Source organism: Octopus sinensis, linkage group LG3 (genome assembly GCF_006345805.1).
Source record: "Octopus sinensis linkage group LG3, ASM634580v1, whole genome shotgun sequence".
Lineage (NCBI taxonomy): Eukaryota > Metazoa > Mollusca > Cephalopoda > Octopoda > Octopodidae > Octopus > Octopus sinensis.
In genome coordinates this window covers 149,405,397-149,429,851 of record NC_042999.1, presented here as the reverse complement: position 1 = coordinate 149,429,851, position 24,455 = coordinate 149,405,397, and the positions used below count along the sequence as shown (strand labels likewise).

Genomic DNA, 24,455 nt, shown 5'->3' with positions numbered 1-24,455 from the left:
TGTGGAATTTCTTAGAGTTAATTAACTAATTGCTTCTAAGATGTTATTGAATAACTACCTATTGTACTTTTCTTAAATATATTCTTATCAGAGATAATGATTTAGTGCCATCTTTAAGCCTTGACCAGTGGCATTATGTAGCCTAGTGGTTAAAGTGGTGGACACAATCACAAAACTGTGGGTTCAATTCCTGAACTGGGTGGCATATTGTGTTCTTGAGTGAATCCCCTCATTTCACATTCTTCCAGTCTACTAATCAGACAATAAATACCAACTGAATGCTGGTACAACTCTCTCTCTCTCTCCCCAGCCATCATGTCTTTGATGTTCCTTTGGGCCAAGGGTGGGAGAAGCACGAGGGTGTTTATGATTGCTCATGACTATATGAGCACTTAAAAATAATAAACAAAAGCAAGTACATACTGGCAGGTCTTCTATAATCAGCTGTGGATTTAGCCATGGCCATCCAATCCTAACCAGGGAACAAAGTTGTCCTAAATTTGATATTTAAACCTGTTAAAAGAAAATATAAATGAATTAAAGATCTGAAAGATGGATGTTACTTTATAAGCTCACTGTTACATTGGTTAGTTAAACTAAGACAAGCATTCAAAATGTTATCCAAACAAATATTGAGCCATTTCCTTTCACCTAACATTTAGAGAAGTTCCATGTTTTGTAATTTGCTAAAAACAAAAACACACAACACCAATTTTTGTCCTTTTAGAACCTTTGTTTTATGATTTTCTGAAAGCAGTTCATAAAGTAGGTTTATTTACATTTTAGAGAAGCTTTTGCTTTTTAAAAGGTGTTTGTGTGTGTTACCATTCCCATGCGAAAGAATTATAACAGAATCATATCTATTTAAAATACATCGAGTTTCTGTCTTACCCAGGGCCGGATTAAGACCCATCGAGGCCCTAAGCACTTAAAATATTTTGTTGTCCCCCCATAAAAGATTATGTAATTCAAAATATGAACAATAACAAACCATAAAATAATTTTTTATTTTTCAAAATGAAACAAAATAGTAAGAGGAAAAGTAATGTTTATTTTTGTATACTTCCACTATTTATATTTGAGAAGTTTCCTCCTACTTTTTTGAATTGCAAAGTCTTTTATCAGATCCTCAAAATTAATCTTTGGTAACACATCTGCATCTATACTTAGTAGAGATAAAGACATCCCGAATATTATTTTAGCAAGTGTAAAGTGATTTCTTTTGTGCTGTAAACCATTTACCATTTCTTTGGTGCCCCCACCATCCCTTGATGCCCTAAGCATGTGCTTATTTTGCTTAAGGGTTAATCCAGCACTGGTCTTACTGTTTTATGACTGACAATTTTGCTTTCTTAACTTATTTGAAAATTTTATTGTATTTGTGAAAGCAAAAAACAAATTTTAAAAAATCTTTTCCAAATTCAAATCTGTTTAAATTAGTTCATTGTGTGTTTAGTACAGTCTTCTTTTAAATATATTTTATTGATTAATTTAGTGAGTCTAATCAGGCCCCTTTCTTTCATTTATTCTTTTAATAATTTCACTTGTAGGACTGCAGTTGCAAAGCGTTTAGAGTGGAGTAAAAACCTACAGAATTGGTCTCTAGAGCAGTGGAAGAATGTTATTTTCTTGGATGAGTCATCCTTTACCTTGTTTCCAACCACTGGCCAAGTATATGTGTGGAGACAGCCAAAAGAAGCATTTGACCAAGACTGTCTTCTTACAACTGTTAAACATGGAGGAGGATCTGTGATGATCGGGGGTGGGGCTATAACTTGGAAATCTGCCAGCCTAATGGTTTCCCTTATGGCAAGCTGAAGAATGGACAAAAATTCCTTTGGAAACAATTCAAACTTTGTATGAGTCCATACCTCATAGAATACAGGAGACTAAGGGGGTCCTACCACAACTACAAGGAGGCCCACTAGCAACTACAAGTGGGCCCACCCACAACTACAATGCTATCATTTAATTTTTTTTTTTTTTGTTAAAAGTATTCTTTTCAACTGTCTACAAACACAGCCAGGCTGAAATAATTAATGCATTCTTCTAGGAGTGCATTCTAATGGTGCAGGGACCCACTTGCCATCAGGCAAGCTGGCAACATGGGTCAGTCCACCACTGGTTATGGTTATTGTTAAAATTCAATTGCTAAGTTGTAGACCTGCCAAGGTGACTCAACATTAGCAGTATCATCTGAACCAAGAAAATATTATTCATACGTCTTCCTTTATAATCTAAGCTTCCATTATTTTCCTCTGTATCTCAATAACCAACTACTATATATTTTCTTTTTCCTATTTGATGCCAATATTAAGGTATAAAGAGTTTTAATATATTTTTCTACACTTGAAGCTTTGCTTTGATTTTAACCAAATCCTTGTTTTGTTTGCTATACATTTTAACACTTTTAGTTTGTTCTCTGATGAAAAGGTAACCTATATATTTTAAAATTAAATGGTTGTCCTACACCATATTTATTTATTTTATGTTGCAATCAGTGAACAATAACATTGTTGGTTACAAGTATTCAACAGGCCAATCTCTGGTTCACTACATTTCAGGTGCACGTGACACAAGAGTGTCTAAATTAGTGCAGAATAAATGATGCAAGGGACTCTGAAGGACATGTTTTATATTTTCCTTGACGCAGATGTGGCTGTATAGTTAAGAAGTTTACTTTCCAACCACATGGTTTTGGGTTCAGTATCACTGTGTGGCACTTGAAGCAAGTGTCTTCTACTATAGACCTGGGCCAATTAAAACAGTGTGAGTTGATTTGGTTGGCAGAAACTGCAAAAAGTTCAAGGCGGCGAGCTGGCAGAAATGTTAGCTCACTGGCTGAAATGCTTAGCAGCAATTCGTCTGTCTTTACATTCTGAGTTCAAATTCTGCCGAGGTTGACTTTGCTTTCATCCTTTCAGGGTTGATAAATTAAGTACCACTTACGCACTGGGGTTGATGTAATCGACTTTATCCCTTTTTCTGTCCTTGTTTGTCCCCTCTATGTTTAGCCACCTTATGAGCAATAAAGAAATAAGAAACTGAAAAAAGCTTGTTTGTGTGTTTATATGATTAAACAGACACCAGAAAGGTTGGTGTTAGTCTACAACCAGGTTTTTCTTAAAGTTTTGTAACTTACAGGATGTAAAATTCTGTTGTCTCTTTATGTCTCTCCTTTTAACCTTTCTCTGAAGGACACTGAATCATTGGATTTTCCACTCCTCATAGAAATATCACTGTACACATTTTTGTTATTATATATATGTGTGTGTGTGTGTGAGAGAGAGAGAGTGTGTATGTGAGTGATTGTTCCTTATGCATTCGAAAATTTAGTTGCTCAGCTACTAAATAAACTCTTTTTTCATTAACATATTTTCTAAATTATCATTGGACACTAAACTCTGCTTGCAAAGACCTGTTGAGGCAAGTGAAATCGAAATTGAAATCAAATTCGATGATTGGCATCCATGCTAGTGGAGCACTAAGAGCACCATCCGAGTATTATTGTTGCCAGAGCAGCTGACTGGCTTGTGTGCTGGTGGCATGTAAAAAACACCATTTTAGCCTGATTGCTACCAGTGTTGCCTTAGTGGCACGTGAAAAAATATTCTAGTGAGGTTGTTGCCAGTGCAGCTGGACTGGCTCCTGTGCAGGTGGCACGTAAAAAACACCATTTGAGCGTGGCCATTGCCAGTACCACCTGACTGGCCCTTGTAAAAGCACTCACTACACTCTCAGAGTGGTTAGCATTAGGAAGGGCATCCAGCTGTAGAAACTCTACCAGATCAGATTGGAGCCTGGTGCAGCCATCTGGTTTGCCAGTCCTCAGTCAAATCATCCAACCCATGCTAGCATGGAAAGTGGATGTTAATGATGATGATGATGATGATGATGATTCTACAACCAGCTATAGTTATTTGAAAGACACTGCTCAACAATGAGCAGGTTTCATTAGAAAGTGAAAATAGTTTAACTCTTTTCAATTTAAACCAAATTTACATTGTTGCATTATGAGAGTTAAGATGTGTGAATAATGAAAGTAATGTTTCTCTGCATTAGTCACATCTGCGCTATAATAAAGAAAGCTGGTTATATATATAAAAGAGTTTTTGCGTCACTCACACACACACACACACACACACTCTCTCTCTCTCTCTCACATGCACACATACATACAAAAAATATGTATGCATATGTATTTATGTATGTGTTTATGAAAGATGTTTGTGTGTGTGTGAGAGAGAGAGAGAGCAAATGAGTGCCACTTACACATACATGCAAAAAAATGAATACATAAAACACACCTTCACTCATTCACTTTCTCTCTCTCTCATATGCACACACACATCCATTTCATACACATGTATATATATATATATATCTTTTACTTTCTACTTTCACTTCAAAACAAATGTCACCTTTTCACTTTCTCCTCTCTTTCAATTTCTCCTCTCTTCAAAGCATAAAGAAATGAAAATTTTTTACAGAAATTAGTGAACACTCATATGATCCCATATGATTAACCATATGATCAAGTTGACAACTTAGTTGTTTCAAATGAAAGAATGATATAAAATAACTTGTGAGCATTGTGAGTGGATTTGGTAGATGGAAACTGAAAGAAGCTCTGTGTGTGTGTGTGTCTTCCTGCTACTGATTAACAACTGGTGTTGGTGTGTTTACATCTCTGTAACTTAGCAGTTCAGCTAACAAGATCAACAGAATAAATACCAGGCTTAAAAAAACATACTGGAGCTGATTTGTGTAACTAAAATGCTTCAAGGGGATGTCCCAGCATAGACACATTCTTATGTCTGAAGCAAGTTAAAGAAATGATAAAAGATATATTTGTGGTGGTTATCTACTCCTTATGCAGAGTCTGACCACCTCTTGTTCTTACACCCTAGATCCATCATGGTGTCTAATATGACTTTTTAAACCAGTCAATGTATTGAAAAGACACCCACATAAATTGCATATCTGATTTGGACCACCAAGAGCTGCAGTTAAGTTCTGATCTTTGAGGATCTTAAAATGTCTTTTGAGGCCTCTGTTAGATTTGCAGACCTTATGGCATACACAGCATTGAAAGGTGTGCACAGATATGTAGGCAGAATAGTTGGTGGAGGTTCGTTTTTCATGGGTCTGCAAGTGAGATTTGAGCCCAGCAGAAGAAATATACTTTCTACTTGATGTATTGAGTAGCTTGGTTCCTTTGTTTCTAATGGAATCACCACCACCAATTATGTCAGTACACACACACACACACACACCATCACCATCATCATACTCTTTACTCTTTTACTTGTTTCAGCCATGTGACTGTGGCCATGTTGAAGCACCACCTTTAGTTGAGCAAATCGACCCCAGGACTTATTCTTTGTAAGCCCAGTACTTATTCTATTGGTGTCTTTTGCTGAACCACTAAGTTACAGGGATGTAAGCGCACCAACATCGGTTGTCAAGCGATGTTGGGGGGACAAACACAGACACACATACATATATATATACATATATACGACGGGCTTCTTTCAGTTTCCATCTACCAAATCCACTCACAAGGCTTTGGTCGGCCTAAGGCTATAGTAGAAGACACTTGCCCAAGGTGCCATGCAGTGGGACTGAACCCAGAACCATGTGGTTGGTAAGCAAGCTACTTACCACACAGCCACTCCTACACCTATCATCATCATCATTTCACATTTGTCTTGCATGCTGGTATGAGTTGGACATTTCAACAGGATCTGTTTGAGTGTTGAGCCTCGTGGAGGCAGTGACAGGTAACCAAGACCTTTGGTGATATACTGTGCTTGTGCAGACCTATCAAGCCAAGTGAGGCCATAGTTGTGGCCGATGCCAGTGTCAGGTCATGGCACCTGTGCCGGTGGCATGTAAAAATCGCCCACTACACTCTCAAAGTGGTTGGCATTAGGAAGGGCATCCAGCTGTAGAAACCTTGCCGAATCAGATCAGAACCTGGTGCAGCCCCCTGGTTTACCAGTTTTCAGTCAAACCATCCAACCCATGCCAGCATGGAAAGCGGATGTTAAATGATGATGATGTTGTGGCTGTGTTTGTTCCTCATCACAGCTTGACAACTGGTCTTAATGTATTTATGTCTCCATAATTTAGAATATGTACCAGGCTTAAAAGAAAAATAAGTGCTGGAGGTCAATTCATTTGACTAAAATTTATTCAAGGTGGTGCTCCAGCATGACCACAGTCTAATGATCAAAGCAAGTAAAGGATAAAAGATACTGCTAAAAAGAGAAAGAAAGATAAATAGAAATTGTGTGTGTATGTGCATGCGTTTGTGCATGTGCGTGCATGTATACATGTGTGCATGCATGTGTGTGTGTGTGTGTGTGTGTGTGCATAAATATAAAGAAATAACATTGTGTTTGATCTGATGAAACTTTAATCAATTTATTCCAAATTGTTTTGATCTTGTGAGAAAAAAAAAAAATGGAAAGCAATCCTCTTGTGTATGCTTCTTCTTTATTTCATAACTTAATAAATGAATTTTCCTTCAGATATATCTCTAGTCTTATTTATGTATTGCATTTTATAACAGAGCGAAAGCTTTGCAGGTAAGCGATAGATTTGTTGGTTATAGATTTTCAACAGATCAGTCACTTGTTCTCTGTACTTCAAGTGAGTGTTTACAACTCAGAGCAAAACAAATATCTCAAGGGACTCAGAGAAAATAACGATGATAATGAGGATTAAATTCCCATACTAGTAAAAAGGGAGGGATGCATTAGACAATGTAGCACTAGATATATACTACATGAGAAAAACCTCGTGTGGTCATATGCCTGGAATGCATTTGCTCTGCTCAGTCAGGACTGACCTGGGGTCTAAACAACAACACTTATGCCAACCCTCTTGTTCCCCTACTACTGTATTTCTTTAAATTCTGTTTGTTCCATTGTTTATTTATCAATAACCCTGCTTCTGCTTCAGAAAACTCAAAATACATTTCCTAATATCTTTATTTTCTGCTTACCTTAAGTGGTTTATTTGAAGTGTAAATATAAGCAAGAAATTGGATCAAGCCAATCAACCTCTAACCAGTTTCAATCTAGCCTCACTATCACTCTCTTTATCTTACTCTCTTTTCCCTTCCATCATCGTTGTGTAACTTCCTTGTCTCTTTTCTATAAGTATTACCATGGATTGTTGTGTCTGGGGAGAATCATTTTCTTTTTGTGTCTTATAATGTAACACACTCACCAGTAAAATTTCCACTTATTTCTTATTTTTATTTTCCTAAAATTTTCATTGCGCCTTGCAACCTTTTCAATTGGAAAATAAGAAATAAGTGGAAATTTTACCGGTGAGTGTGTTATATTATAAGGCACAAAAAGAAAATGACTCTCCCTAGACACAACAGAATATGCTTCAACACACAAACTCATATAAAGAATCTTGCAAACCAAATCTCAAAACGAAATTATCATGGACATTGTCCAGCTGAGCTCTCTTCTCTGGTTTTTCCTTTAAGAACTTATCAGTGATCAACTAGACTTGCGTCCAGTTCTCTTCAATATACTGTGCAACCTCCTAAATGTCGTAAAGCATTTTACAATACCAGTTTCTTCCCACACACCTCTGAACTTTGGAATTCCCTTCTGCAGTCTTGTTTTCCTCTTCAATATGACCTCCAGTCTTTTAAGTCTAATGTTCATTGTCACCTATTGACTTCTGTCTAGTATCCATTTTATTCAAAGGACCTTGTAATGAGCGAATGCTTTAAAAAAAAAAAGAAGTTCAGGAAGAACTAGTTCTCTTATCTCCTCTTACCATTCCTTGTGTTAACACTTTCCATAACCCCACCAACCCTTCTATTTCTTCCCTCTTATACAGCTAGCTTTCCACATTTAATCATTTCACCCCTTTGAACTTCTTTGCATTATGATTTGAAATGTAAGATCTTTTCTACCCTATTTATCCAATGTTGATTGCTTATATTATGGCTACATATTGTGGTGAACTACATTTACCAACATTATGATGGATCACCCAGCCTCCCTCAATTTTCTCTGTTGTTTGTACTCTGTGTATGTTGCATCTGTCAATATAAATATCTATATATATTATACATTCAGTATCTGAGTCCCCACTTTTTGTTTTCTCTTGATTTGCATATATACATATTTTGTATTTCATACCCAAACTATTATATTTGATATATCTAATTTGATTAACCGTTATGTAAACCTCCTCAAGGAATGTGAAGACGCAGGCTGGAAAGCAGAGCATTTTCCAATCGATGTTGGATGTAGAGGGTTTGTCGGACACAGTGTGAGATGGCTGTTGTTATCGTTAGGCCTAACTCATCGTAAAGTCAATACCACCATGACCAATATCCAAACTACAGTGGAGAAGGCTAGCCACTGGATTTGGTTAAAAAGAGACGATGAGTGATGGCTAGAAGAATTTTGAGCTTTATTTGATAACCAGTTGATCTAGCAAGTGGGGCTTCATATCAGTGAGGGGGGGCCAGTGCGCATTGATGCCGTCAAGAGGCAGGCCCCAAAATGGCATGCATTCTCTCCTGATGACCCCATACACTTGCTGGCTTCTGGTATGCTGAATTTTTGACTGGTAGCACTTGCATGTGCAAGTTGTTTGCAAGACATATATTTGCATAATTGCCTCTATATCTCTCTCTCTCTCTCTCTCTCTATATATATATATATATATATATATATATATATATATATATATATATTGTTGTATTTGGGGACGGTCATGTTGCCAGTCTAGCCAATAAAAACACGCATTATATATTTGGTGTTCACTTGCTACAGCTTTATCTTATGTTAATTGTGTATATGTTTGAATGTATGTATATTTCTATGTGTATATTTGTATTTGTATATGTGTGTATGTGTAAGTAGGTATGTATGTAGTCTAATATACATATATCTATGTCCTTCCTTTCTTCCCATACCTTCTCTTTAATTTCTTTCTTGCTTTCTTCCTCTTCTATATATATATATATATCATATACCCACCCCTCTTTCCTCAATAAAATAAACACTGTACAGTCAGTAGCTGATTGGTTCTTGAGAAGTGTGACGTAAAGCAAATCCAATTTTACCATAGGTTCAATGATACAATGATATAAACACAATTTGCCCACCTACAGTATATTTCTAGTCAAAAAATATAAATAAACTTCTTAATAAAGACTCAAAACACTTCTAATATTAAACATAGAAATACATGTGTATGCTATAATTATATTTAAGATATATTAATAAAAATCAATAAGATGATTATTTACTTAAAGAACATGTCCAGCGTTTGATGTTCTATATTATTGTTTTTTCTGTTCATATAATTCCTTGTAGCATTTGTATCCTTATTATTAACTTTTTTTTTTTTTTGAGAATCTTTTTCTTTCCTCTTTCTCCCCTCTCTTTCCTCTCTCTCTCTCTCCTCTCTTTATTCTCTCCCTCTCTCCACTCCTCCCTCCTCTCTCAGATCTTTGGTGAAATAGCTGTAACTTGTTATTAAGATTTGAAATGGTTCCCCAACCTTGCTTTTATCTTCTTCAGCATCATGCTGTTCCATCTCCATGAATGCATGAAACTTTCAATTCTTGAGTCACTCTATAACTTCTGTTTTTATTATTATTATTATTATTATTATTATTATTATTATTATTATTAATAATAATAATAATAATAATAGTAAAAAACTACATCTATTTATGTTCTTCCAACCATTTGATTCAAGTAATGTCACTACATCCTAATTTATTTAATTAACCCTTTAATTATAAAATTAAATTTCATGGTCATCCCAGTTATGATTTTAAATATCTACCAAAAAATAGAATTGGTATCTTTTGCAAGTCACATTGTTTCAAACCTGACAAAATAGTTCTAAAGTATGACATTCCTTAACAAAAGATAGATTGGTATATAAAACAGCCTTCTGCAATTAAGAGTAATGAAATTTTTAGTGGATATACCTGCTTTCTGTTATAAAAAAGTTAAATCAGGAGATTGTTGAGATGGCACATCTCAACAATCTGATTAATATTTTATATTGGCTCTCCATTACTCAAGATGTCTACAATGTAGATTTTACTCCACATAAAATACTTTGTGGTTGTTTTCTCTTATCCTGTTGCTCTCAACTTTCTACTAGCAGTTGTGATATAGCTAGTCATCAGTCATCCAGTGTTTTAAATCCGGGTTTTGTCCCCAATAATGGAGGTGGTCAGATCTACTTCAATGCCATAGCAACTGCCCTCACGCCATCTCGCCATCTTGCTCTGTTTTGGGCATCCTCCCTTCTCAAAGCAATCTTCCTAATCTCCCTATCCACCTGTCCCCTTCACGTTTTCCTCAGTACATTTACCTCAAACTCAAGCACCCTCCCCATCCCTCCTCAATACATGCCCATACCACCACACTGCATCCACTCTTGTCAGCCGTTCCACCGACTCCTCCAACCTCAGCATCCCCTTCAAGTCCTCAGTCCTCCTCTTATCAAGCAGCTTCACACCATACATTTCTCTCACAATTGCTCTCTTGGTCCTTCTCAAAATTTCCATCTCTCTCTCCCTCAGACACCATGTCACACTCTCATACAGCATTGCAGCTCTCATGTAACTCCTATAGACCCTTCCTTTCATCATCATCGAAATCCCTTTACAAATACTGCTGAAGTTAACTTTAAACTGTCATCCTTTCAGGGTGAAATAAGATAAGTACCATTTGAGCACTGGGTTCAAAGCAATTGATTTACCCCTCCCCTCAAAATTGTTGTTCTTGTACCAAAATTTAAAGACAATTATTTCTTCAGAAAAAAAGAGACAGCAGTCAGTGACCTCTACATCCCATTCCCAGATGAGTGAGATGAATGTGATTGAGTATTCAGCTAGAACACGAGGATTTGTTGGACACAGTGTGAGGTGACTGTTGTTATCATTAGGCCTAACTCAGCATAAAGTAAATACCACCGTGAACGATATCCAAACTACAGTGGAAAAGGCTAGCCACTGGATTTGATTAAAAAGAGATGATGAGCGATGACTAGAAGAATATTGAGCTTCATTTGATAACCATTTGATATAGCAAGTGGGACCTCATATCAGTGAGGCGGGGACCATTGCACAATGATGCCATTAAGAGGTAAGCCCCTGAAATGGCACGCATCCTCTCCTGATGACCCTAAACACTTGCTGACTTTCGGTATGCGGAGCTTTTGACTGGTAGCACTTGCATGTGCAAGTTGTTTGCAAAACATATATCAGTTGCTTAAAGACGCATCATAAATTGGATTTCTCTGGTTTATATAACAGAAGGATGAGACTTGGAGAATCCTTTCAAAGCTAATATTGCTTCAAGGCTGAAAAGCAACCAAATGGCTTCAGCTTTAAGTTTCCTGAAGCATTACCTCTAAGTAAGAGAATCATACAGGCTTTGGCAGTCTTGAAATTCCTCAGAAATGTAAGTTCATTGTGGATTTCATTTCCCAAACAAGCCTGTCTACGTTAAAAAATTTCTATGCTGTGTATTCATCATTCTGCTTACTGCAATTTAATAGAAGAGCACAATAAAGACAAATAGAAGACTAAATGTATTCCATGAAAGGTGTCTCAGAAAGATTCTCAGGGTTAACTGGTGAGGGGTGTGTCACTAATGAAGAGATTCCGAAAAGCAAAAGGTCACAACCACTGCAATAGTTTGTAACAGAGTACTGATTCTGCCTGGCTGACCACATTCTGTCTAGCTGATCAGTCAGTGGCACTTGGAAGCAGTCATAACTTGGGCATCACCTGATTGCAAGCATGAAAGGGGAAGACTGAAGATCTCTTGGCAGTGGACATTTCAAAATAACCTGAAAACAGCCAACATGAGATGGAATGGATGTGCAAGATTAACATACGATTGAACCTGGTGGCAGAAGCTTGTTGCTCAATGCATTGAGTAGCACAAGGGGATCTGAAGCTAAAAAAGTGTTTTGTATCCTCCTTCACTTATATTTCTCATAAAGCTAGAAAAACAGCTGTAACTTCATTGTTGGTGCTCATAAATTCTCCAGATAAATTGTACCACATCCGAATAACAATCTGGATGTGAGGTAATTTTAAACAAATGAAACTGACCATGACTTGCTACAAAATTTTCTCTCTTAGCATTGGAACCCTGTTTCTTGTTGATCATCAAATACATTTAACCCTTTTATTACTGTATTTCTGTTGAGATGCTCTGTGTTTCTTCCAATTACTTTAAATATAACAAAGAATTTAGTAAAATAACTTTATCTTTCAGCTAGTGTTAGGAATATAAATTGTGACTAAGGTTTGGTGGAAGATTTTATTTCAAAACTTATGAAAACAAGACATTTGTATTCAAAGCCAGAGCTGGTTTCAGCTGGGTTGGTAACGAAAGGGTTAAAGCTTTAATTTGTATAACATTTAATAAACATGTAGACTTATGTTGATGAATGATATGTATATCCATATTCTTTAAAGTCTTTTCATACCTTCCTTTATGTTGGTTCTGTTCTTTAATTAATTTTCTAGCAGCTAAAGATATACTTTGAGCATAAACTTTTTTTTTTTTTTGCATTATTATAAATTGTTCATGCTGTTGCAGATTGAAGATTGAGAATCCTTTAGGTACCTTACACCTTGCTATCCATCATCAAATCTGTTTAACATTTTGAATTTAGTTTCTGATGGCGCAACTTTTGCTGTTTTGGGTTTTGGTACACACAGACAATAGTAGTGTAGAGTACATTTAGTCACAATTACAAGTAGAATAGATCAAGTAATATTTACAAAGCAAATATTGTAAAGAGTGTTTTCTACCCCCTACCTCCCACATCACATGTATTATTGCTAACTCCTCAACCTTACCCAGTTTCTACAGTTGTCACTCTTCTTTATCGCCCTTACTTATCCCTACCTTCCCTATATTTGTTCATAATATTCATCTTCTCACTCATTCCCTATCTCTAACCAATCAACCTCTACCAATCAATATTTCCTGTTCTCCTGTCTCCACTTACTTCCACTTATCTCATATCTTGAAAGTCCCTCCTGACACCTCATCACCACTACTTTTATCTCTCCCCAGTTCCAATGTCTCCTTCCACCTTTTCTTTTATTATGTGGATAACAGGGACATGCCACCTAGCTAGGCAAGGTAGGCAGTGCTTATCGGCGGCGGCGACGACGATGATGGCTTGTTTTTTAATTTGGCCAACTTTTTAGTATTTTGCTGCCTATTTTTAATTTATACACACCATTTTTAATTTATACACTCACCTCTCTCCATTTGATGTGTCCCAGTTTATTATAATTTTCATTTAAAACCTTGTCGAAAGGTATTAAATGAGTTACTGGAAAATCAAAATTAAAGCATTTTAGGCTCAGTGCATTTAAGATCAAACAGACCCTGCTGTAGAAGTATATTGATCGGTATCTTTTAAATACATTATCATGCTTTAGTTTTCATTGTTTGTTTCATATTTCAAAGTATTGCAAAACCTGAAAAGTTAGATCTCTATCAAGTACATGATAAACATAAAGATTATATCTTGGATGACATTTATGAAATAAAAAATAATTCAGTGACTAGTTATAGCTATCATTATTTATTCATTTTTTTACTGAATCAAAAATGCACCAAGTTAGAAAAGAAATAAATAAAAAGAATCAGTTTGTGGGGTGTACTTTGCAAATTTTGATTTTACAGTATTTAGTTTTTATCTTTTATTTTTCACTGCTTCAGAAGACCCATCAAGCCAAGTGAAATCATAGTCATGGTTGATGAAGATGTCTTGTAACTGGCATGTAAAAAGCACCTTTCAAGCGTTGGGCCTCACAGTAGCAAAGTGGCTGATTCTGGTGGCACATAAAAAGCTCCTTTCGAGTGTTGGGCCTCACAGAGGCAATGACAGACCTTTGGCATTATGTTGTGCTTCAGAAAAAGACCCATCAAGCCAAGTAAAATTGCAGTTGTGGCAGATACTGGTGTCATGCAAATGGCACCCGTGCCAGTGGCATGTAAAAGCACCCGTAACACCTGTGAAGTGGTTGGCGTTAGAAAGGGCATCCAGCTGTAGAAACCATATCAAATCAGACTGGGGTCTGGTGCAGCCTTCCAGCTTGCCAGCCCTGGTCAAATCGTCCAACCCATGCAGCATGGACAATGGATGATGATGATCAGCTATATAATGAAATGACATTAAATAAAACTCCATTAAATGAGGACTCCTAATGGAACAAAACTCTTGTTATTTTCAGATGGTTTGAAAATGTCTTGTGACAACCCAAATTGTGAAACATGGCTTAAACCTGAACGGGTAAGTTTATGCAATTTTTTTTTCCCTTGTCTCTTTTCATGGCAGTTACTAGTTCAGAAGTTTATTGATGGGCAACAGTGGAAGCCTGTCATATATATATATTAATGATATATTGATTAAATATATATGTGTGTGTGTGTGTGTTTGTGTGTGGAGGCGCATGGCTTAGTGGTTAGGGTGTCAGCATCATGATCGTAAGATTATGGTTTTGATTCCTGGACCGGCCGACGCATTGTGTTCTTGAGCAAAGCACTTGATTTCACGTTGCTCCAGTCCACTTAGCTGGCAAAATGAGTAACGTTGCGATGGACTGGCGTCCCGTCCAGCTGGGGAACACATACGCCAGTGAAACCAGGCCCATGAGCCTGGCTAGGCTTTAAAAGGGCGCATTTATTTATTATATATTTATATATACATAGGTTGATGGTTCCATGTTCCTAAAAAGCACTGGTGAAGGTACCACATAAAAAAAAGCACCCAGTACACTCTGTAAAGTGGTTGGTGTTAGAAAGGGCATCCATATGACAGGCTTCCACAGCTCCATTAAATAAACTGATTTACTATGTTATTTCCAGTGTTAAGTAAAATTTGGTCAACTCTGTTCAAGTAAGCCTTATTTTCTAACTAAACTTCCCTCCTTTTCCTCCTTTCTATTGAATAATTTATCTTTTACCAGTTATTGAACTGCAGCCATGCTGGAGCATTGTCTTGTAGGGTTTAGTCAAAGAAATTGACTCCAATACTTATTTTTAAATCTGGTACTTATTCTATCAGCATTTTTTACCAAAGCACTAAGTTACCAGTTGTCAACCAGGGTTGAGGGGACTAATATAAAGACACAAATACACACATAGATATATATATACATATATACTCAATCTTTGCCAATGCGACTTGGAAGAACACAGTAAGGGTGGATAGAAAACTGAATGTATTCTATCAAAGATGCTTCACAAAGATCCTGAAGATCAAATGGTAGGATCGTGCCACAAAAAGGGAGATCCTGAGATGAGTAAGTTTACAACTACTGCAAAAGATTGTAGCAGAGTGCCAATTTTGCCCAGCTAGCCACAATTTCTTCCTAACTAGTCAATGGCACTTGAAAACACCCATGGCTTTTATATCACCTGACATTGGGTTAGTTTTTTTCGGTGTATACCCTTCAAACACCAACAACTTTACAAAGTGTATGGGTACTTTTTTTTGTGACGCCTTCACCAGTGCTTTTTAGGAATATGGAATCATCAACCTTTATATATATATATATATATATATATATATATTGTTATATTTCGGAATGGTCATATTGCCAGTTTAGCCAATAAAAACACACGCACTATATATTTGGTGTTATTTTGCTACAGTGATATTTATTTTTTACATTAATCTTAATCTTATTTCGGCCAAAGTTCTTTCGTCACACTCCTGTGACCGCATCAGTGGTCCTTTGTTTTCTTCTCACTTACTTGTGTCTCTCCTTACTAACCGTCAGCCATTTTGTATTTCTATTGTATGTCTTCATTTGCGCATGCTTATATCTCTATGTGCGTCTATGTTTATTTAGTGTGTGTGTGGGGGGGATGCCTGTAATATTTGTATCTTCTGGTTATATACATTCTTGTAATTTGTATTTTGTTTTGTTGTTGTTGCTTTTGTTCTAATTTTGTTCATGCGTTTACATCCACCTATTATTATCATTACATATGCTTGTATGTATGTATAACAACAATATTACTAATAATAATAATAAATCTAATCGAAAAAAAAAAAATATATATATATATATATATATATATATATACATATATACACACATATATACATATATACACATATACATATATATAGTTATTCATTTCTATTTCTTTAATTATCTGTGTATTTATTATGTTTGCAGGATCCACTATCGTCATATGTTGTGGTGTGTGCTATTGCTCCATTCTAGTTTTCTATTCAGGCTAGTTTATTTTCTATTATATGTGTAGCTTCTGTAATTTGTCTAATTGTTGCATCTGTTCTATGTGTGGACAATATCTTAATCTCTATGTTATTGATTGATCCCCCGTGTTCTTGTTCGGCGTGTTGGTACAGAATCGATGAGCTTTTACCTTCCTTGAGTTGTCTCCAATGTTCATTCACCCGCTCTCCAATGCTTCTTGCTGTTTCCCCTATGTATGTTACTGTCTTGTTACTGCATCGTCCCTCTATACATCTTATACTATAGACCACATTTCTGGCTTTACAGTTTGTTTGTGGGCTAAATCTACATACAGTGCAATAGTTATCCGTACAGAGAGTTCTACTAAAAGGATAGGTTGCCTGGCTTTTCAACAACCTTAATTCTTAGTTTAAGTTTATCTAGGGTCCTTCTAAAGCGGTACGCCAGTTCACCTCCAGGGGTGGTGTCAACGAACATGACACTCTGGTATTTATGGCTATCATACCAAGAGTTGGCCTTCCCTATTTTCTTTTTTGTCCTTTCTATAGTGTTCCATTTGTTGTGCAAGATTTATAATACTATATTTGTTCCACGTCCTTGCGTTGTTGTGTTTTCTCTTTGTGTTTTCATGTTTGGATTAACTATATATATATATATATGTGTGTGTGGTGTGTGTGCGTGTGTGTGTATCATCAATGTATCGTCTATATATATATATATATGACAGGCTTCCATACAGTTTCCATCTACTATATTCACTCACAAGTTATTGGTAGGCACAGGGTTATAGTAGAGAGTACATTCCCAAGGTACCATGCAGTGGTACGGAACCTGAGACTACATGCTTGAAAAGTGAGCTTCTTAACCATACACCAGTTTCAAATTGAATGGTGGCTTGGTGTTATGTGTCATGCAAGTGTGAAATGACTTCGAAATTTTTATTGTAGAACCTACTGCCTGGAAATTTAGGACTTTGGTAATTCGAAGATGGCACTGAATAAAGCATTTTAGAAACTGGAGAGGAATGTTAAGTATGAGCCATCAGTGAGTGGTGTCAAGCTCACAGGATGATTAGTATGAGGGCTGACTGAAAAGTTTATAGGCTAACCAAGATACTCTCATAGAATGTGACCAAATGAGGTTTAGTTTTCATCATAATTCCCTTTGCAATCCACACACTTCTTCCATCAGTGTTGCAGTGCTTACATCCCATTGGTGAAGACGCTCTCATCCTGTTGGTCAAAAAATGTCATCAGCAGCAGATATGATGTCATCATACCAGTCAAGTGTTTTTTCACATCTGGGAACAGATGATAGTCAGATGAAGCCAAATTAAGAGAATAGGGAGGGTGTTCAACCGGTTCAAAGCCACTGTCACGCACAGCAATCATTGAAACCAAGGACTTGTGTACTGGAACATTGTCTTGATGGACAAAATGCTTTGTTTCATTTCTTCTAGCTATTTACATTCCAAGTTTAAAACTCATCAAGGTTAGTTTATCTTTCATCCCTTTGGGGTTGATAAAATAAGTACCAGTCAAGCGTTTGGGTCAGTGTAATCAATCTCACCCCTCCAACTTAAATTTTGGTGGTGTGCCAAAATTTGAAACCCTATTAATAGGGTGGTAAATATTTCTTGGATAGAAGTATTTCTCTTATTTACTCTTTACTCTTTTACTTGTTTCAGTCATTTGACAGCGGCCATGCTGGAGCACCGCCTTTAATTGAGCAACTCAACCCCGGGACTTATTCTTTTGTAAGCCCAGTACTTATTCAATTGGTCTATTTTGCCGAACCGCTAAGTAACAGGGACATAAACACACCAGCATCGGTTGTCAAACAATGCTAGGGGGACAAACACACACACATATATATATATACATATATACGACGGGCTTTTTTCAGTTTCCGTCTACCAAATCCACTCACAAGGCTTTGGTCAGCCCGGGGCTATAGTAGAAGACACTTGCCCAAGGTGCCACGCTGTGGGACTGAACCCGGAACCATGTGGTTGGTAAACAAGCTACTTACCACACAGCCACTCCTACATCTTTCTTCAATATTATTTTAAAAATTGCATGAATACCACAAAACCCCAATTATTTCATTTGTTTTCTGTTTCAATTTCTGTTATGTATTACAACGATTGGCTTAAAGTAGCCATGTTTCTTTGGTTGGCTTCACAAGAAAAAGGAAATAATCTAAAATTATTTGATAGGATGGATATTTTTTGCATGTATATATGCATGTATGCATGCTTGTATGTTCTACAAATTTTATGTTTTCCATTATAAATTTTAGTTTTGGTGCATAATGTGTGGGTTGGTATTGTATCATCTCATTTTCAATATGGTCCCAATGCTTTGTGCAGCCATATTGTTTTGTTGTTTTCATTTGGTTTTATAACTGAAAGAAAACAATTCAAAATTATTGATGAAAATTATTTAACCATGGAAGATTTTAAGGATGGGGGAGGAAGGGAAGCTAAGCAAGGTTTATATCATAACACACACACATACACACTGTGTGTGTAGGAGACAAGTGTGTGGATGGATAATAGTATTCTTGTACATGTGGACAAGAGAGAGGCATGGAAAAGTTACTATGTGAGACTGTTGTATGTAGAGAATGAATGGGACAAAGAAGTCTCCCTCATGTGAACCCAACAGAGGGATCAGCTATCTTAGTGGATAGCAGTATGGTAGATAAGGCAATTAAAAACATGTAAGCTGAGAAAGTTCCTGGTCCATCCAGAATCATGGTGGAGATGCTAAAGATATCATATGTTACACTCCTTACTTCCAAGCACTTCTATAAACAGCAGAAGCAAGCTAGAATGTAAAAATTTCGTGCACATGTACAGCAGAATTCAATGTCAATCTTTGCCAAGCAGCTTCACTCTGCATGCTTTAGCTTCTTTACTATGGCAACAATCTGGATATTTATTGATCAAACCTCATATATATATATATATATATATATATATATATATCTCATTATCAACATTTAACATCTGCTTTCCATGCTAGCATGGGTTGGACGATTTGACTGAGGTCTGGCAAACCAAACTCAAATCTGATCTGGCAGAGTTTCTACAGCTGGAAGCCCTTCCTAATGCCAACCACTCCGAGAGTGTAGTGGGTGCTTTTATAGGTATATATTTATATATATCCCAAAAATGGAGCAAGAATGCCATAGATGACAATAATGGAAGTTAATGTTAAGTTTTATAAATATTAGTATAAGTGCATTATGGACTGGTGCCACATAAAAAGCGTGGGTGATGGTACCATATAAAAGTACCCAGTACACTTTCTATAGTAGTTGTTGTTAGGAAAGGAATCCATCTGTAGCAACCATGCCAAAACAGATAATTGGAGCCCAGTGCGGCTCTCTGGTTTGCCAGCTCCTATCAAGCCGTCCAACCCATGCTAGCATGGAAAATAAACATTAAATGATGATGATGATGATATGGTGAAGAAGCAGTTATATACTGCTTTGCTTGATTCTATAGCTAAAGGAAAGCAACTGAATATTTTCGGTGGACGTAATTATTTGAAGACTATTTTAAGAATAGCAGAAGACAAGTGAGGTTTTATAATATAAAATACACACACACAAGGGTGGTGTGTGTGTTTTGCTATAAAACCTAGGTTACCTTGTCTTCCTTGTTCATTCTTAAAATTCACCATTTAAGTCCTTCAGTGTGTGTATGCATATATACTATTTACAAGCAAGTTGATGTTTTGTGTTATAAATAATTTACTTTCAGTGCATTGTGGGTTGGTGCATTCACTGATGACCTATTGTCAAATGCAACAACTTTTTTTCAAGTTTTGCCATGGCTTTCTTGGTCGGTACACTTAATCTGTCACCCAGTTTATTGCCACCTTGGGTGTCTTTAGCAGATTCATGCTCTGTTGCAAGCATTCAAGTCAGGTCTCTGGTTTGTAGATACATTCCACTCTTCCTTTCTAACTCAACGAGATAAAAAAATGTTCCTTCAGAAAATCTTGATATGCATCCCTCCACCCCCAATAGGGATACCCACACTTCTAATTGCCCAGAAGGTAACCACGCTTGTAACTGCCCATAAGATACCCTCACTTCTGACTGCTCAGAAGATACCCACTCAGCCATGCTTTTACAATAATTAATAACAAAGCATGAACACAACAGAATTCCTGTTGATTAATTATATTCTGTTTCTGTTATTTATTATATCAATGGGCTAAAACCAGAAAATATTGCTTTGCATCCTCTCCCTGTCTATAATTATTCACATGACAACTTTTTTGTGGCTTCTCAAGAACTTCTTAATATGTCCTTCTATGTAGCACTATAAAGACAGCCTCACCCCAAGTCACCTAGGATACTTTTACAACCCTTCTTTTGCTATCCCTACCCACATCATGGAGGCAACCTTTATCCTAAGCTGCATCAAATCACCATCATATGCCTCCACCATTTGGCAGTTAAGGTCTTCCCCTTTCTGTATAGTGACAGGTGTGAGCTCCATGTGCTACATCTCTGGCTTGCTGTCCAGGAGGACAATAACTCTGAAGGTGAACTGATATAAAGTAATGGATAATTTTTAGTCCCCCTCATATGATACAACATTTCTAGTACCAATAAAATACACCAAGTACATTCTGTAAAATAGTTGATGATAAGAAAGGACATCTAGCCATAGAAAACATTTCTTAAATAGAAAATATAACTGAAGGAAAATTCCACAAGTTGCACCTCGAGGTACTCATTTAGGAGTACAGTACCTCTAGAGCAAAGTAGACCATTCAGTCCTCCTTACCTAGAACAACCACTGTTTGGGTGTCAGGATAATATGCATTTGGGTTACACTGCAAGTCAAACACTATTCCAAAATTAGATTACTCTTTACTCTTTTATTTGTTTCAGTCATTTGAGTGTGGCCATACTGGAGTACCACCTTTAGTCGAGCAAATCGACCCCAGGACTTATTCTTTGTAAGCCTAGTACTTATTCTATTGGTCTCTTTTGCCGAACCGCTAAGTTACGGGGACGTAAACACACCAGCATCGGTTGTCAAGCGATGTTGGGGGGACAAACACAGACAAACAAACACACACACACACACACACACACACACACACACACACACACACACATATATATATACGACGGGCTTCTTTCAGTTTCCGTCTACCAAATCAACTCACAAGGCTTTGGTCGGCTATAGTAGAAGACACTTGCCCAAGGTGCCACGCAGTGGGACGGAACTCGGAACCATGTGGTTCGTAAACAAGCTACTTACCACACAGCCACTCTTACACCTATGGTTTTTTTCTCTGTTGTTGTGTATGCAAAATGATGCAGACCATAACGACCCATTTAACCCTTGCCAGCATGAGAAAAATAAACTCCAATCAAAGCTGACTGGTTGCCAGGTTTAGACTAGCAAATGTCCTGTTCAGTTAGTTTATTTATAGCTGCAGTCTTTCTCTCTTACAATACACACGGGACAAGTTTGCATCAATACCATGAAAAGCTAACAACTGCAATACCAGTTGCTGAGAATTTGGGTTATATATGCTGTTTTTACTTGGGAATAGGTTTAAATATGCTTTAAACATGTATATTACATTTTTATTCTATGCGAATTATGATTACTTTTGTTCTACTTAGATAATGATTACATTGCCTTTTCTATTATCATATAATCAAAATAGAGCAAGTTCATGATGGTTGTTCTGTTATTGTATGTAACAATTTTACAGCTTGTGCACACAACCACACACCACACACACACACCACACACACACACACACACACACACACACACACACACACACACACACACACACACACACACAGTATATGAAATGAATTCTAATGGAATATAGAACAAGCTTGTAGCTGAAGAATATATATTCTTTTCTTTAATTTTCTTTTACTTGTTTCAGTCATTTGACTGTGGCCATGCTGGAGTATCACCTTTAGTCAAGCTAATTGCCCCCAGGACTTATTCTTTGTAAGCCTAGTACTTATTCTATCAGTCTCTTTCGCCAAACTGCTAAGTTACAGGGACGTAAACACACCAGCATCGGTTGTCAAGCGATGTTGGGGGGACAAACACAGACAAACAAACACACACACACACACACACACACACACACACACGACGGGCTTCTTTCAGTTTCCGTCTACCAAATCAACTCACAAGGCTTTGGTCGGCTATAGTAGAAGACACTTGCCCAAGGTGCCACGCAGTGGGACGGAACTCGGAACCATGTGGTTCGCAAACAAGCTACTTACCACACAGCCACTCTTACACCTATGGTTTTTTTTCTCTGTTGTTGTGTATGCAAAATGATGCAGACCATAACGACCCATTTAACCCTTGCCAGCATGAGAAAAATAAACTCCAATCAAAGCTGACTGGTTGCCAGGTTTAGACTAGCAAATGTCCTGTTCAGTTAGTTTATTTATAGCTGCAGTCTTTCTCTCTTACAATACACACGGGACAAGTTTGCATCAATACCATGAAAAGCTAACAACTGCAATACCAGTTGCTGAGAATTTGGGTTATATATGCTGTTTTTACTTGGGAATAGGTTTAAATATGCTTTAAACATGTATATTACATTTTTATTCTATGCGAATTATGATTACTTTTGTTCTACTTAGATAATGATTACATTGCCTTTTCTATTGTCATATAATCAAAATAGAGCAAGTTCATGATGGTTGTTCTGTTATTGTATGTAACAATTTTACAACTTGTGCACACAACCACACACACACACACACACACACACACACACACAGTATATGAAATGAATTCTAATGGAATATAGAACAAGCTTGTAGCTGAAGAATATATATTCTTTTCTTTAATTTTCTTTTACTTGTTTCAGTCATTTGACTGTGGCCATGCTGGAGTATCACCTTTAGTCAAGCTAATTGCCCCCAGGACTTATTCTTTGTAAGCCTAGTACTTATTCTATCAGTCTCTTTCGCCAAACTGCTAAGTTACAGGGACGTAAACACACCACTATTGGTTGTCAAGTGTTGTTGGGCGGACAAACACAGACACACAAACATATACACATACATATTTAAATATATATATACGACGGGCTTCTTTTAGTTTCCGTCTACCAAATCCACTCACAAAGCTTTGGTCAGTCCAAGGCTATACTAGAAGACACTTGCCCATGGTGCTATGCAGTGGGACTGAACGCAGAACCATGTGGTTGGTAAGCAAGCTACTTAACACAGAGCCACTCCTGAGATGTATATATCTCCAAAAAAACTTAATAGATCAACATCCTTTGGTATCATCATTAGATACTAATGAAACTTACCTAAATTAGAAATTTACAACAGAATTAAAAACCTGAGAAAAATTCACACAACATCATCATCATCATCATCATCATTTAGCGTCCGTTCTCCATGGTTTGGACGGTTCAACTGGGGTCTGTGAAGCTGGAAGGCTTCATCAGGCCCAGTCAAATCTGGCAGTGTTTCTACGGCTGGATGCCCTTCCTAACGCCAACCACTCCGTGAGTGTAGTGGGTGCTTTTTACGTGCCACCCGCACAGGTGCCAGACAGAGCTGGCAAACGGCCACGAACGGATGGTGCTTTTACGTGTCACCGGCACGGGGCCAGGCAAGGCTGGCAACGGACACGAACGGATGGTGCTTTTACGTGCCACCAACACGGGGGCCAGACAGAGCTAGCAAACGGCCACGAAATGGATGGTGCTTTTACGTGTCACCGGCACGGGGGCCAGGCGAGGCTGGCAACGGCTGGCAACAACACATGTCAAAAAAGCATATTATGAACCCAGGTCCAAATTTCATTTCTAGATGCCTTTATGAGCTAGGGTTTTGCTAATTAACATCACACGCACGCACACGCACACACACACACACACACACACACACACAGTTGCACACATACACACACACACACACACACACAGTTGCACACATGTGGGGTCTGGATCAGATCAACAGTGACTGTCAACACATGGTGGTTAATAAATTGTTTGTACTGAAATAGTAACTGTTTAGGGTACAGAAACTCAACTCCATAATCAGTTTATGATGGGGGGGGGTGGCAATGCCTAGGGACATCTGGTGTATTAAAAATTAATAGTGAAGTGCGTGCATGCATAGTTGATCT

The 24,455-nt window shown here is 37.3% G+C and overlaps 1 protein-coding gene across 2 annotated transcripts in view; it reads left to right on the top strand.

Moving 5' to 3' along the window:
- Window positions 1-24,455, top strand: part of LOC115209616 — a 348,899-nt gene that overhangs the window by 101,888 nt on the left and 222,556 nt on the right. For both annotated transcript variants that reach the window (XM_036501478.1, XM_036501479.1), the window contains exon 2: window positions 14,285-14,343. In XM_036501478.1, the coding sequence (XP_036357371.1) occupies window positions 14,296-14,343 (48 nt within the window). In that variant the 5' untranslated portion in view covers window positions 14,285-14,295. The remainder of the gene's footprint in view (window positions 1-14,284; window positions 14,344-24,455) is intronic.